Below are 15,018 nucleotides of genomic sequence, written 5' to 3'. Positions count from 1 at the left end.
CCACAGGTGTGCACCACCGCACCCAGCTGAATTCAAGTCTTTTATTCCAATCTTAATATGAACCCAAATATCACACGCATACAGAAATACACTTACGTGACTTTATACATATACATGGAGTATAGAATGAAGTTAAAGACTGAAGCAAAGTTCAAGTGGTTTAAGGAGTGGACCAAGTTTGTCTTGCTAAGACAATGAACCAGACTGGAAATCAGGTTTGAGAAAAAAGCTGCAAAAAACAGCTGCATTGGGAATAAGCCAGACTGGATCCAGAACAGGAAATGGAGGATTAGCTCCAGGTCCCAAAATATGAAGAGGTGGCGAGGTAGGCAGTGGAGTACACTCAGTCAACAGTGGGAAACAGAGTCAGGAAGTCCTTCGTCCTTGACTTATGTCCAACTCGCAAGACCCCCAGAAGACCACCAGGGGTCGAGTCCATGGCAAAACACACAAGAATCTTTATCTGCAGCTCAATCTGGGACTCTCACAGACACCAAGGCATTGGTATTCAGCAGAGAGCCCGGAGCTCCAGATCGTGGGTGATTTATAGGCCCCAGTCCCTCCCAGAGCACCCAAAGCAGAGGGATTCCAGCCTAGCAGGCTTCCAATGGTTAAAACAGAAAAGGAGAGGCTACATTTCAGAAAGGATTTGCAGTGGGAAGATGCTAAAACCATGAGCAGTTCTGGCTTTCTTTGTTCTTTCTCTTGCAGGGGCTGGAGGGGGGGAGCGGCAGGCTTTGGGCTAAGAGGGGTGATGAGCTCAGTCTGTGCTATTTTCAGAAAAAAAGCTATAAGTTGGAAAGAGTTGGGGGCCATCTGGGCTGGTTTCCTGGCAATGATATATTTCCTGAGCAGCAAGGTCAGCTCTTCCCTGCAGCTGGCTGGATCTCTCTAGAAGCAGCAAGGTCAACTGGCCTGATATGTTTTAAACTTTTTAGCTCAGTAACCCAAGGAACCTAATTTTTAATGCTCTGGCCAGGTATTCTATGATAGGCTGGTATAGAAGCAGGTCACTGCAGTGTTAAGGATCTGAAACTTTATGGGGTTCAGATAAGAGTTACACTCTTTCACCATCTTTTCTGCCCCATAAATTCCTGGGCCTGGTTCTCCTGATATGATCTTGATATGTCCATGTGTTCCTGCCTCCCAGTTTCATTTCTCCCTAATTAATTCATAGGGTGACTCCCTTTGAGTCCAAGTAAGTACAAATTCCAGGAGTTCTTGGATAGGGCCTACAATAACCCTGGCTAAGCCATTGGCTTCTCTTCTCTCCAGCTTTACAAGCTCCCTGCTCCATTTGTTGGCAAAGCACGCCTCCCACTCCGCCCTACCCGACACGTAAACAAATCAACTTTGCGTTCCCACTGAGAGAAATCGTCAGATCAAACCGGAAGTCTGTTTCCCACCTTTCCTAACTCCTAGGTATTCCTAGAATAAGATAAAGGTTTGCTCTGCCTTTTCAGTTTCAAGAGCTGAGACCTGAATATTAAACAACCATAAGGCAGATTTAAAGGGGAAAGTTTATTTCACAGGCTTAGCAAGGCTCCAAAGAAGGGAAAATCTAACTGGCTAGGTCTGAGAGCCTACGGGGCATTTTAACAAGAGGGAATACATTTTGGGAAAGTGACTAGATGGAAAAAGTTCGGGCTTTCGGAAGGAAACTAAAGGAAGATAAGGGTATAATTCTGTAATATTTGTACAGACTCCAATTGCTTACCGAGACATCTGTCTCTTCCTCAGAAGTGAAAATATTTGCAAATGGGAAAAAAAATGTGTTGCAAATACCTTTGTATGTAACACAGGGAAGCTCCTTTACCTTTACAAGGAGAAACTTATGGTCTGCTTTTGTACAGAAAAGAGGAGAGCAGCCAGTTCCTCTTCTGTCTTCAGCTGAAGTAATCTTTATGCCAAAGTGGTATATTTTGGAGTGGAAATCCTAATTAGCGGGTATCTTCGTTGCACTCTTACTTTTTGAGTATTCTCTTTCTAGTTTGCGAGCCACCCGAGAGCAGAAACTACACCTGGTTTTTGCTCATCCTAATGCCTACCCGGTTTCCCAGCATATGATATGTGGGAAGCTTACATAAATATACTGGATCTCTGCGGGGCTTCCCCGCCCCCATCCCTCTTGTCACCAAGAAGAGACTCCCAAGAGGATAAATCTTTACTAGCCCCATCCATGCCTCGGCCCGCTGCACCCAAATGGGGGGCGCGGGGAGGAGGGCTTCATCCGAGTCCCGATCCGTGTAGGAACCCGAGGAGGGAAGCAGAGACCCCCCGTTTCCCGTGTCGCGGACTGGCCGGTGAGAGGAGGAATGGGCTCGCCGTGCGGACGGCGAAGTGAGCCCGCGAACACAGCGGCCGGGTCTTCACGAGCTGCTCAAGCTCTTTTCCCGAGCCCCGGGGGAGACTTCGGGGCAGGCGCTGCTTCCCGGATCCCGCAGACCCGCCCCGCACGTCCGGGCCGGCCCCGCAGCCCCGAAGGAACAAGGCCGGCCCCGAACCGGCCCCGCGTGCCCTCCACGCCCCCGCGCGAGCCGCCGGCGGAAGTGCAGCGTCGTGCACTTCCGGGTGTTGTCTGGCCGCCGCCGCGCGTCTCGGGTCTCCGGGCCACCGCCCGGGTCGTGGAGCCAGGAGCGACGTCACCGCCATGGCGGGCATCAAAGGTGGGCCTGGGGGGCGCGGGCCGCGGGGACGGGGCCGCGGGGACGGGGCGGGGCGGCGTGGGGACGAACCAGCCCGGCTCCTCAGGCGGTCGCGCTCTGCCCCTGGACCAGAACCGGGCGACCCAGCCACCGACGCGTTCTGCGCGAGTTTGCACCCTCAGACATTGAGGGCTGCGGTCGGGAGGGATGCCGTGCACGGCACACCAGTGCGGTTTCCCACGCGAGGCGCGAGCGCGGTCCTCCCCGAAGCCTGGGCTCTGCATCCGCTCCCGGGATACCGGTGCACCATCTTTCCCTGCCTCTGAAGCCGATGCATCTTGGTGTTCGGTGTTGATACGGTGCAGCAGAGCCCGGATGCTAACCCAGGGTGCTTCAGGCTTGCTTTCCCCACAAGTGCAAGTTGACACTTTTTTAGTTGTGGCTGTTCTTAAAAGATAAGGTAATTTACACCTGGAGGAAAGATAACTTATCTATTCCGGTGTTTTCTTCAGAGAGAGGGGATTTTTGCCCTGTAGCCTTGCCCTGGGGTTAGAAGCAAAGTTTTCTGTTTACTTATCAGCAGATCACTTTGCTTTGACCTGCTTTCTACAGTAGTCAGCCTAGTAGGAAATAAAAATAGTTGGAGAGTGGTACTTCCACCTCGCTGGTAAGGGCGATTTTTGGTTGAGCTCTTCCTCGGGGTCACGTTTTTTTTTTCTGGTGTCTCTTTTATTCTCGGTGGCTGAAAAACATTTCTTTTCTCAGAGAGAACCTTGTCGTCTGAGCAACTAGGATACTTTAAGATCTTCTTTTGAACTATAATAGACCGTGTCAAATCCGAATGTGAAGGGAAGTTATTGGAAAATGCTGTAGTTCTTAGGATGTTGCCTGTGTTCCTCTAAAGAAAATAGCCGTGTGATTCTCCAAATCTGGATAACGTTAATCTGGTGACAGTGACTTCGACCGAATTTGATTTACTTTTTAAAGATTTCAATGTGTTTTAAAGTTACAATTGTTTAGCAAGATATTTCTTCCTTTTGGCCTTTATATTGCCTTTTTATTAAGGAGTGTTGCTGTAGAGACCATTACCTATTTCTTGAGATAGTTGCCTGTTACTTTGTGGTGAATTATATTTTCTGTTAACTCCCAGACTGGGGAACTTGACCCCTTCACCTGTGTCTTTGTAGCCACAGAACCATCATCACCTGAAGAATTCACGAGAGAATTTTTGCTAGGTAATTGGGCTGTTCCGTCCCTGGCCTGGAGGCCCTGGGAGTAGAAACCACACTCCTGTATTTTTCATCTTCCAAATGTTGCATCACTCAATGACTATGAATTCTTACCTTACTGGTGTGTCACTTAGGACGCCATTTATATAAAATAAGCCGCATAGTTGCCAATGTCATAAGACTGAAGAAACATTACTGGTTTGGGGAGCAGTTAATTTACTCTTGACTGCTTTTTATCTGTAATGACTTAAGAGATGAGATGTCGAATGAGTTGTTTTGAACCTCTTTTAAATATTGAGTATTGAATGCATGGAAATATGACCCTGGGGCATTTTGACTCCCCCAAACAGTTCCACAGAGCTTGCTTTCTCTCATGTGAGTACTTGAAAGGGATTTGATCTTGTATAAATAAACACATTGGTAATTTAATGGGCTGGAGAGATGGCCCAGCTTACTACTCTAACAGAAGAGCCAAGTTCAGATCCTAGCACCTTCCCAAAGCAGCTCACAAAGGCCTGTAACTCCAGCTTGGTAGGCACCTCACTGACACATACAAACACACACACACACACACACACACACTTGTAAAAAAAAAAGTGAATATTGTAAAATAATAATTTTCTTACAGCATTGATAGAGTAGCTGTAATAGAAGCTTGAGTTTTAAATGTGTTTCAGTGCCGGAACCTTATCTTTTGGTTGCTTGATTTCTTTATTTTAAAGTCTTTTAGGTTGACTTTGTGTATTTGCTCTTTTGGAGACACTATTTAGTACAGGCTAACCTGGAACCCACACTGGACCTGCCTCGGCCTTCTTGCTAGGATCGTGGGCATGTGCCTCTACACGTAGATTCTCATCATTTTCCCTTTTTCCTCCTCTTCATTAAACTAAGCTTCATTTTTAGTTGGTTTTTTTTTTATTTGATTTGTTAGTTGTTTTGTTTTGTTTTTGGTTTTGGTGGTGGTGGTGGTGGTGGTGGTGGGTTTTGGTTTCTTACAGACAGGGTTCTCTGTGTAGCCCTAGCTGTGCTGGAACTCTCTGTAGACCATGTTAGCCACAAACTCAAAGATCAACCTGCCTCTGCCTTCCAAGTGCTGGGACTAAAGGTGTGCACCACCTTTAATCCAGCCCAGCCCAGTCCTGTTTTTATTTCTATTTTCTGCAAGGGGTAAAATATATGCAGTGGCATCTCTTGGTGAGCATCTCTCCTGCTGGGTTTGGATGACACAGCCTTGTGCAGCTCCAGCCCCTGGCACACACTGGAGAAACCCCTCCCCAGGATACCCAGCCCCACTGCCCTGTTTTCTCCCCCCCATTAGCCCAGCCTCTATCCTTCACTCAGACAGTTAAGACTGTATTCAAAGAACTTGGACCTTATTTTCTAAGAGTCTGTTGGCGGCTGGAGTCAGTAGTTAAGAGCACTTGCTGCTCTTGCAAAGGATCCAGGTTGGGTTCCCAGCAGCACACACATAATTGCTAGTAACTGTATGTAAGTCCAGCTCCAGGGAATCCAACACTCTCTTCTAGTCTCTGTGGGCACCAGGCATACACACAGTGCCATTCATACGTACATATATACATACATACAGGCGAAACACCCATATATTTAAAAAAATAATCTAGATGTATGTTCTTTGTGTGTCACAGAGTAGAGCTCCCATCAGACATCTTAAGGTCCCCAGGCTTCCTCTTCCTGAGAGGGAAGTCTTTTTTGAAAAAGGCCTTCTTTTTTCTCTGCCTGACTTAAAATGTTTCCCCAGTCTCCTGGCCCAGTGGGGGCCCAGTTGTTGACCACGTGCAGGTCTTTCATCTACGGCTAATTTCAGTGTGGGAAACAAAATATCAAACCTACAAAGTTTCACATCATCAGACACAGTCAGGGTGGTCCCTGTGGGGAGGAAAGCCTTTCTGGGCTCTGAGCACAGAACTATTTAGACACAAGACTGAGCATGGGTGATCCCTTTTCCTTTCCTTACACAGTCTTGATGTGTACCCCACACTGGCCTGGGACTTTGTGTAGCACAGGCTCCCCCCAACACCTGTTCCTCCTGCCTCACCCTCCTCAATGCTAAGTATGGTTCCACCATACCTAGCTTTAGAGTTTGTTTGTTGTTGGGTCGATGGGCTTATTGTTGTTCCTGTTGTTGGTTAATTGGTGTCTCAGGTACCTCAGGCAAGCCTGAAGCTTGCTGTGTAGTCCAGGATCACCTTGAACCCTGCTGATGCCTGTTCCTCCAGCAGAACAAGTTACCCTGAGTAAATGACTTCTGGATAAGCTCTGTGTCTTTGTAAAATTTACAGTGGTGAACTTATCTGACAACTGCATTTCAGAGACTACGGGTTTTTTTCTTCAGAATGTCCTTTTTAAAAGTATCTTCAGTGTTTGGGGACTTGCTTGCTTTTTAGCTTATCTTTCTCTCGCTCTCTCTCTCTCTCAAGACAGGGTTTTTCTGTGTAGCCTGGCTGTTCTGTAACTCACTCTATAGACCAGGCTGGCCTCAAACTCAGAGATCTACCTGCCTCTGCCTCCCGAGTGTGAACCATCCCAGCCCGGCAGTCTTCCTCATTAGTAGGCGGAAGAACTGAGTTAAATCCATTACTGAGGTAACTAGTTAGTGCCCAGCAGGGGCCAGGACACGATGCTCTAGAAGGCTACATTCATTCTACAGTTGTTACTGAGTGTGTGAGCTGGGGCATGGGTGTCAGAAACACAAAAGGAGCTTTAGGAAGGAAAGATGAGTGGCTGCTGCCTGCAGTCAAAGGCCCCAGAATGCACCTGCACCTCTTTCTGTCCTTGACTATCTGCCCAGTCATTGCCTCATCAAAGATGCCTGGTCAGGAACCTGCATGCCCACCCCTTATCCTACTGCTTGTGTTCATCACTGGACATTTGTTTTTTTTTTGTTTGTTTGTTTGGTTGGTTGGTTTTGTTTTTTAATCTTTAACTTCTTTAAGAATTCGTGTTTACTGAACAAACAGAATGTTCAATCTCACTTTCTCATTTTTTTTTTTGTTAAGTGTTTATTGAACACATACTGTATGCCAGGCGCTACACAAAATCCTGAGGATACAGAGATAAATAAAACAAGTTTATTCTTAAAGGGTTCCCATCTTTGCAAGAGACCACACATAAGGTCCATGGACACATACCTAGTTCAGGGAACAAAAAGCAATTAAAGTGAAAATGCTTAGGTTGAAGGTGGCCACAGGAAGACTCAGCAACTATAAAACTGATGCAGACTCACTGTTTGCTTGGTTGCTTGTTTTTGAGATTAGGGTCTCAAGTAACCCAGAATGGCCTTGAAGTCTAATTCAGTATATAATGAAATCTGGCCTTAAAATCCCGATCCCCGCCTGCTTTCACCTCAAAAGTCCTAGGATTATCAGAGGGCACAGCCACACCCCGTCACTGTTCATTATTTTATGGGCTAGCACGATGGCTCATCAGCAGATGCACACAATAAATAAAATGTGATCATTTTAAAAGGCTGTTTTCCTTTCCTCCTAGAATGTAAGCACCATGAAAGCAAAAGCAGCGTTGGGGCGTCCCCTCCCCCTCCCTGCTGGTCTTCAGTAGCAGGAAGGACCCACGAAGCACACACTCAGAGCCCAGTGTAGAGTGCTGTTGATTTATCCAGGGGTCCTGGGGGTAGAATCGAGAGCCTCAAGCACACGAGGCGAGCACTGTACCCCTGAGCTAGTCCAGAGCCCTCCATAAATCAATAAGTAATAAATTCAGTGGCAGAGTTGGTGTAGCTCTGAGGAACACATGACTTCTTGAGTTGACATCCGAGGGGAAAGAGTCATAGCTGGAGGAGAGACAGAACAGGGTGGGAGAGACAGGAGCTTGAGGGAGCCAGTGAGATCCTTGCTGGGTCCCCAGTGTCTGCTGTGTGTTTGGCGTCAGTCAGTATTTCCTGAACGAATGAAGAACTGTGATGTGGGAGAACAAACACGCTCAGAGGCCTTGGAGGTGAAGTAGCCACCGATTTCCAGAAGAGGAAAGAGGGCGGTGTCAGAAGCCGGGAGGACTTTATTGCCTGTGTGTAGACTGGACCCCGAGGGACAAGAGGGAAACTCCATGTTCTCCTGTAGTTGCTGCGCTCCCTGTAAGCCTGAAATGCCCTTTGCTATTTACAATAAAATAAACATTCCCTTGATGTCTTCCCTCAGTGAGTGGAAATACAAACTATACCAACGTTAAGAACTCAGAACAAGTACAGTCAGTTCACCATGTTGTATCAACACTCCGGCTGACACCGAGTCAGCCAAGACACTGCCAGTGGCCATCCTCTCTCTCCTGTTAGGCAGACTCTGACCCCTTTCACACGAATTTTGGTTTGTGTGCTGCAGTTTTTTACCTGGTAAATTTTAGGTCCTCACATACACTTTGGATTTTAACTTTCCCGTTAAGGTTAGATTGTACTAGTTTTTAAAATGTTAACTTTCCGGGCCTCCGAAATGGCTCCACAGGTAAGAAAGTGCTTGCCGCTAAACCTGGTGACCCGTGTTCAGTCCCCAAACCCCACGTGGTGGGAGAGAGCAACTGCACGTCATGCTCTGACTTCCGCATGCACACACCCTAAATAAATAAATTTAAATAATAAATGTAACAAAAATCTTACCAAGTCATCCCCTTAGCCACTGAGGATGCAGAAATGCAAGCTGTGGAGAAGTTAAATGGATCACGTTTCTCTTGGCTGAAATCTAGATCATTGGTTATACATAATAAAGTTGTTTCTTACTTTGAAGTACACTATCCCGGTCCCGGGACCTTCCAGGGTGTCTCTTACAGTAGGAGGCAGCTTCCTTCTGTGCTGTGGGAAGACCGTGGGCCATACCATGTCCCCTGGGCTGCACTGTCATCCCACAGATCTCCTGGGATTTAGGGAACCGGCAACAAAGTAACTGCTCTAAACTGTAAAGACTAACAGCATCACATGATTACAATAATTAACTCCACTCAGGTCAACCAAGAAGTCTATACAGAAAATCTCTTTTGTTGTTCTTGTTTGTTTTGTTTTTCGAGACAGGGTTTCTCTGTCTCCACAGAGACAGGCATACACCACCACGCCTGCCTAGTAAATCTCTTTCATGTTTTTTAAAATTGATAATAACGAGGCAGGCATGGTGGCATATAACTTTAATCCCAGCACTCTGGGAGGCAGAAGCAGATGGATCTAGTTTGAGGCCAGCCTGGTCTACATAGCAAAGTCCAGGTCAGCCAAGGCTACTCAGCGAGACCCTTTGTAATTAAAAAGAACTAATTTTTAAATAATTAAAATGAAAAAGCATATCATAAATAAACTACCCGTGGTCGTGCAACCTTCTCTCTCAGTTTTGTGCTTTTTTGTTTCAGTTTTGGTGAGGTTCTTCTGTCCCTCGTTTCCTCCCCCACCCTCCCTCCTTTGTGTGTACCGTTGTGTTTCTGTTTTGGTGAGGCCTTTCTGCCCCTTCTTCCTCCTCTCCTCCAAGGGAAGGAGTGCTGTGTGTGGTGTGTGTATAGGTCAGGAGACAACTTAAGAGTTCATTTTCTTCTTCCCTTTCCATGTGGATTCCAGGAAATGCCTCAGCCTGCGTGCCCAGGTGCTTTACCCACTTGTGGATTAAGTATAATGTTAATAGGGATGGGGAGAGAGGTGAGCATTAATGCTGTGTGCCTTAATAGACCTGAGAAATGGAACCAGTAATTGTGGGTGCTGTTTGTTAGCAGTGGGGCAAAGCTGGCATACAGGTTGTGTTCCTTACTGGGAGTTCTTGGAACCAAATTTGTTTCATCTGTGGGTTTCTTCAGACTTCTGAGCCTTTCAAGGGATTAAGGATAGTGCTCAACCTCTATGGCATAGTTTTGTTTTCTGTGTGCCATAGAAGCTTATTCTGAAACTGTGTAATTGGCAGTTTTGAAGACAGTTCACATTTCGTTTTGTTTTTTGATATTGGGTCTTACACTGTAGCTCAAGCTGACCTTTTGTTTGTTGGAATCCTCCTGACTCTGTCCCTGAGTGCTGAGATTAATTGATCCCTTTTGTTTTGTTGGTGGTGGTTGGTTGGTTTGGTTTTTTTCCTTTTGTGTTTCTGTGTGTAGCCCTGGCTGTCCCGGAATTCACTCTGTAGACCAGGCTGGCCTCGAAACTCAGCGATCTGCCTGCCTCCGCCTCCAGAGTGCTGGGGCTGAAGGTGTGCGCCACCATTTGCCCTGCTAACGGTTCACTTTTGAAGGTTGAGTTTGTCTCCCTTCTGGGATTCCAGGGCTGCTCAGCCTGGTGTGAGGGTGAATAAAGCTGGCACTGTCCTAGCGTAACTGATTGATCTCTCTGCGGCTTTTGCTTGTTTTGCAGCCTTAATTAGTTTGTCCTTTGGAGGAGCAATTGGGCTGATGTTCTTGATGCTGGGATGCGCCCTTCCAATATACAAGTATGTAACTTTTTTCTTTTTGAGTACTTAAAGGTAAAATTCTTCCACTAAAGCTTCCTACTACAGGCTCTGTTTTCTTCTATACAAATAGTGCAGAGAACTGTTCATTTACCAACGTAACCCTCTTCTGAAGATCATCACTTCAGATTTATCTGTAAAGATACTGGGATGCCAGGGCAGAGAGATTTTCGGCCATGACCTGCTTCTGTAATGGCCCGGTGACAGAGACTCAGCCCTGTTACCTGCTGATAATTTGCTGACAAAATCCAAAACATCTTTATACGGACAGTAACACAGGCGGCTTCTGAAAACAGCTGTAGGTGACTTCTTTCCCTAGAACGTGACGAATTTTCATTGAGCCACTGCCCAGGTTCACTGACAGTCTGCCTGCTCCAGCCTCCCAAGTTCTAGAATTCCAGGTATTCATCACCATGCCCAGTAGAGAAAACTTGTAAAATTAGTATTTAAGTAACTTAGTTTTCAAAAGACTAATGTGAAGGGGACCACAAACAGAAGGAGAGAGATTGTATTGCTAATAAGCACGTGAAAACATACTGAACCTCACTCCAAACTACATGAAATCTACTGGTGAGGAGAAAGGAAGTGAGCTGGCAGGCACTGCAAGATGCCAACAGGACTAAGTCTTGGGGAGGGGGGTTAGGAAGTGGGCAGTTGCTGTTTCTTGGAACTAGGTCGCCTGTGTCTTGTAGTTCCTTGAACTTAGAAATCTTCATACAAATTCACTTGCAAATGCTTACAAAGATACATATAGTAGGTGAGAATATTGCGATTTACAGTTGCTATGTCTATAATAGCAAAAATGGAAAACTGATGACATCACAAATGCCCATCCAAAGCTAAACCATGGGGCATAGTGGATAAAGCACTTGCAACAGAAACATGAGGACCTGAGTTCAAATTCCCAGACCCAGTGTGGGAGCACATGTCTGTAACTCCAGTGTTCCTCCAAAGAGAGGAAAGTGAAGACAGGAGAATCAGTAAGCTTTGCAGACCGGTGTACACATCAGCAAAGACCCCGTCTCAAACAATGAGGTAGGTAAGAAGTGACACCCAGGGTTCTTCCATGACATCCATACACTGTGGCACATGAGCATCATCCCACACTTGTGAAGATGTAGAGGGTGGAGAGGCCAGTTAGAAAGTGCCTGCTGTGTAGGCATGAGGACATGTTTCGAAGCCCCTCACCCATATGCAAAAGCAGAGGACCAGGGTCTGTGTTTATAACCCCAGGGCTAGGGTCCTGCTTTGGACGGGCTTTTGTGATGTCCTCAGTTTTGCATTTTTGCTATTACAGACAGAGCAACTGTAAATAGCGATATTCTTGCCAGGGCACGTAACCTAGCCTGTGTGACAAGCCTCAGGTCAGTGAGCAGCCCTGTCTCAAACAAAAGTTAGGGTGTGAAAAGGAATGGTACCCATGGTTGTTACCTGACCTCCAGACCAGTGCACACACATGCACACAGACCAGTGCACCCAGACGTACATGTACCAGAAAACAGATTATTGTACACCTTCAGAGCCGATACTAACTAGCTTTAAGGAATAAGGAAAGACTGTAAATCTATAAATGCTATTATATACAGTTTCATCTTGGTTAAATTTGTATGGATTGTGGAGGGTCCACAAGAAGCTCCTTAGAAAGGTTTAAAAAAAAAAAAGTACAGGTTGGAAAGCTTTTGGTTTTTTATTTGTGTGTGTGTTTCTATACTGTATGGATTTTTTTCTTAAGCATATATTCCACTTAGAGTCTTTTTTTACTTTCTTAAAATGTTTCAGAAAAGATTAAGAAAAACATAACAGAGGCTAGAGAGGTTGCTCAGTGCCTAAGAGCACTGGCTGCCCCTCCAGAGGACCTGGGTTCAGTTGCTCGGCTCCCATGTGGTACCTCACAACCACCTGTAACCCCAGTTCCAGGAGATACAGCAGCCTCTCCTGGCCTCTTCGGGTACTGTTTACACTTGGTGCACACATATTCATGCAAACCGCTCGCATAAAATTAAATCTTTTTGGCCTGGTAGTAGCAGCACACGCCTTTAATCCCAGCTCTGGGAGGCAGAGGCAGGAGGACCTCTGCATTCAAGGCCAGCTTTGTCTACAGAGTGAGTCCCAGGATAGCCAGGGCTACACACAGAGACCCTGTCTTGAAAAAACAAACAAAATCTTCTTTAAAAAAGAAAACATAACAGATAACTCTAATAAATTTCCACAGTGTATGAAATTAAGCTTGTCAGTTTTAAAGACCATTTGTTTCTTGTAAAAAATTTTTAATAGCTGGTTAAAGCATGACAGAGAGGTGGGAGGAGTTTCTCTGTCCCCTTTACACAGCTTCCTTCACCGCAGTTTCCAAAGCCAGAAATTACCTCTACACAGCACGATTAACAACGACTAAAAACTGTGTTTTGCAATGAGGTTATGTCCTATATTCTGATTTCAGTTAGGGGAAACATGGGTGTTTTAACATGGTAAGGCAGAATGTCAAAGGCATGGATCTCTAATCTTTAAAACAATATTCTTATTTTCAGTATGTCTCCTTATAAACTAAAGGGAGATAAATTTTTTTGGCCCTTAATTTATAAAGCATTTTGTGAGACATTTTTAATAATTGTGCTATAATTAAATATAGGGATGAATTGACTCTTTTCACGTGAGCTTGTGGCTTTGTTCTCAGCTGCAGCCTATGTAATATCGTGTAGTATTCCTCTGGTCTTTAAACAAAAGGATATTCAGTATGTTGGAAAGTGACATAGCTGACCAAAAAACTCAACTAACTTCGTTTCTTTTCCAGCCAATACTGGCCCCTCTTTGTTCTGTTTTTTTACATCCTTTCACCCATTCCGTACTGCATAGCAAGAAGATTAGTGGACGATACGGATGCCATGAGCAATGCTTGTAAGGAACTCGCCATATTTCTCACAACAGGCATTGTCGTCTCAGCCTTTGGACTGCCTGTCGTATTTGCCAGAGCACATCTGGTGAGTTTGCCGTATTCTGTGAATGCTTTTATATCAGGCTGATCATTTTTTTCCTTAAAAGTTTTGTTGCCTAAAAGACAGAGGCGAGACATCAGGATGCAGAGGACTGATAAAAAAAAAAACAAAAAAAACAACACCCAGCTCTCTGTTTTTGCTGTCGGGTTGAAAGTGTCAGAGGGTGTGGCTTGGGTCTGTAGCACAGAGGGCCCTGGAAATGTGCAGGGCATCTTTAGGCCTGCCCTGTAAAACCGAAACCAGCCGGGCTCAACCCTTGCGATGCTGCAGCCCGTTAATACAGTTCTTGTGAAGAAGAACCATAAAACTATTTGCATTGCTGCTTTACAACTTTAATCTCACTGCTGTTAGGAATTGCGGTGTAAATACCTGATGTGTGGTATATGTGATACCCTACCCCCATGAAAGGGGCGTTTGCCCCCATACACACACAGGTTGAGAACCACTAACATAAGACAGAGAGGTGTGAAAAGTTTGTCGTAGGCAGCTGGGAAAGTGTGAGAGAGGAGAAAGGGCAGATTCAGCACCCAGCCACACCTCCAGACCTGGAAAGGTGGAGTAAGGGGCAGAGTCGAGCTACACTGGCAGGTGTGGCCAAGGCGCTTGTTCCCTCTGCCAGTTCAAAGGAAACCCCTGTATGTTTTCACCACTCAGAGTTCAGTCTCTGCTCCAAACAAGGTTTTAGACTAAGAGTAACTTCCTTTGTAAGCAGTAATTGTAGAGAGTTCCAGGAGCCGGGCACACCCTGCCCAGGGTCTGGGGTAGACCCCCAGGGCTGCAGACAGAGCCAAAGGAAGCTACAGTGGTCATCAGCGAAGCTCAGCTTGTACCGGAATAATCATCACCTCCTAACTGTCCACTTTGCAGTCAGCGGCAAATAAAAACGCATTGCAAGTCGCTTTACCCGAGATCAGGCTTGGCCAGCTCACAGCGTCGATTTGCTCCTCGTCGCCCTTGCTTGCACGCCTGCTGACTGTGTCTCTCCTCCTGCCGTAGATCGAGTGGGGAGCCTGCGCACTGGTTCTCACGGGAAACACGGTCATCTTCGCGACTATCCTCGGCTTCTTCCTGGTCTTTGGGAGCAGCGATGACTTCAGCTGGCAGCAGTGGTGAAGGGAGCTACTGAACTGTTGTCACAGGGACTTGCGTCGTCTGTTGGCCGTCCGTGCACGGGAGGGGCCGTGACCCTGAGTTGTGTGTCAAGCCTCTGGGGGTGTCCTAGGTGCTCCCTCTCACTATTGTACGCCTACTGTTTCCACGGGGACTTGCTAAGGATTAAAAGGATTTTCTCTTTTGGAAAAGCTTGACTGGTTTCCCACTTCTCTATACTCTATGCTTTCCGTGGCGCCCTGCTGAATCAAAACTACTTCCGTGTTTTCCCTATTGAGTTGCTTTTAAAATCATTATGCAATGTTAAACATTTTTAAGATGTAATAACCATTTGCATTGGTTTAGGAATTCAGAACTTCTGGCTGTATTATGGGCTAAAGTACATATTTTCTCTAAAAATCAGTTACTCTCCATTATAATATATATATATATATGAGTAAGTTTTCATTCAGTCAGGATGACATCACTCCCAGGTGAATGCAAACATGCAGAGCGTTGGCATACCTTGTACACCATTTATTCAGTGCAAAGATAGCTGCATTTATACCTCAGGGGGCCAAGGAATGCTGCCCATGCCCTCCGTAAGGGCTGCTGGTGTTGCTGGCAGACAGGT

At 46.0% G+C, this 15,018-nt stretch overlaps 1 protein-coding gene across 1 annotated transcript; it reads left to right on the top strand.

Annotated features, from left to right (window-relative positions):
- The first annotated feature begins 2,212 nt into the window (after positions 1 to 2,212).
- Positions 2,213 to 14,596, top strand: Leprotl1 (leptin receptor overlapping transcript like 1). Its single transcript, XM_021636516.2, has 4 exons — positions 2,213 to 2,666; positions 10,212 to 10,287; positions 13,094 to 13,280; positions 14,292 to 14,596. The coding sequence occupies exons 1-4, from the start codon at positions 2,651 to 2,653 to the stop codon at positions 14,406 to 14,408; spliced, it is 396 nt and encodes a 131-aa protein (XP_021492191.1). The 5' UTR covers positions 2,213 to 2,650; the 3' UTR covers positions 14,409 to 14,596.
- The last annotated feature ends 422 nt before the right edge of the window (positions 14,597 to 15,018 follow it).

Source organism: Meriones unguiculatus, chromosome 4, assembly GCF_030254825.1.
Source record: "Meriones unguiculatus strain TT.TT164.6M chromosome 4, Bangor_MerUng_6.1, whole genome shotgun sequence".
Classification (NCBI taxonomy): domain Eukaryota; kingdom Metazoa; phylum Chordata; class Mammalia; order Rodentia; family Muridae; genus Meriones; species Meriones unguiculatus.
The sequence above is the reverse complement of the archived record's forward strand: the minus strand, read 5'-3'. Positions and strand labels throughout refer to the sequence as shown.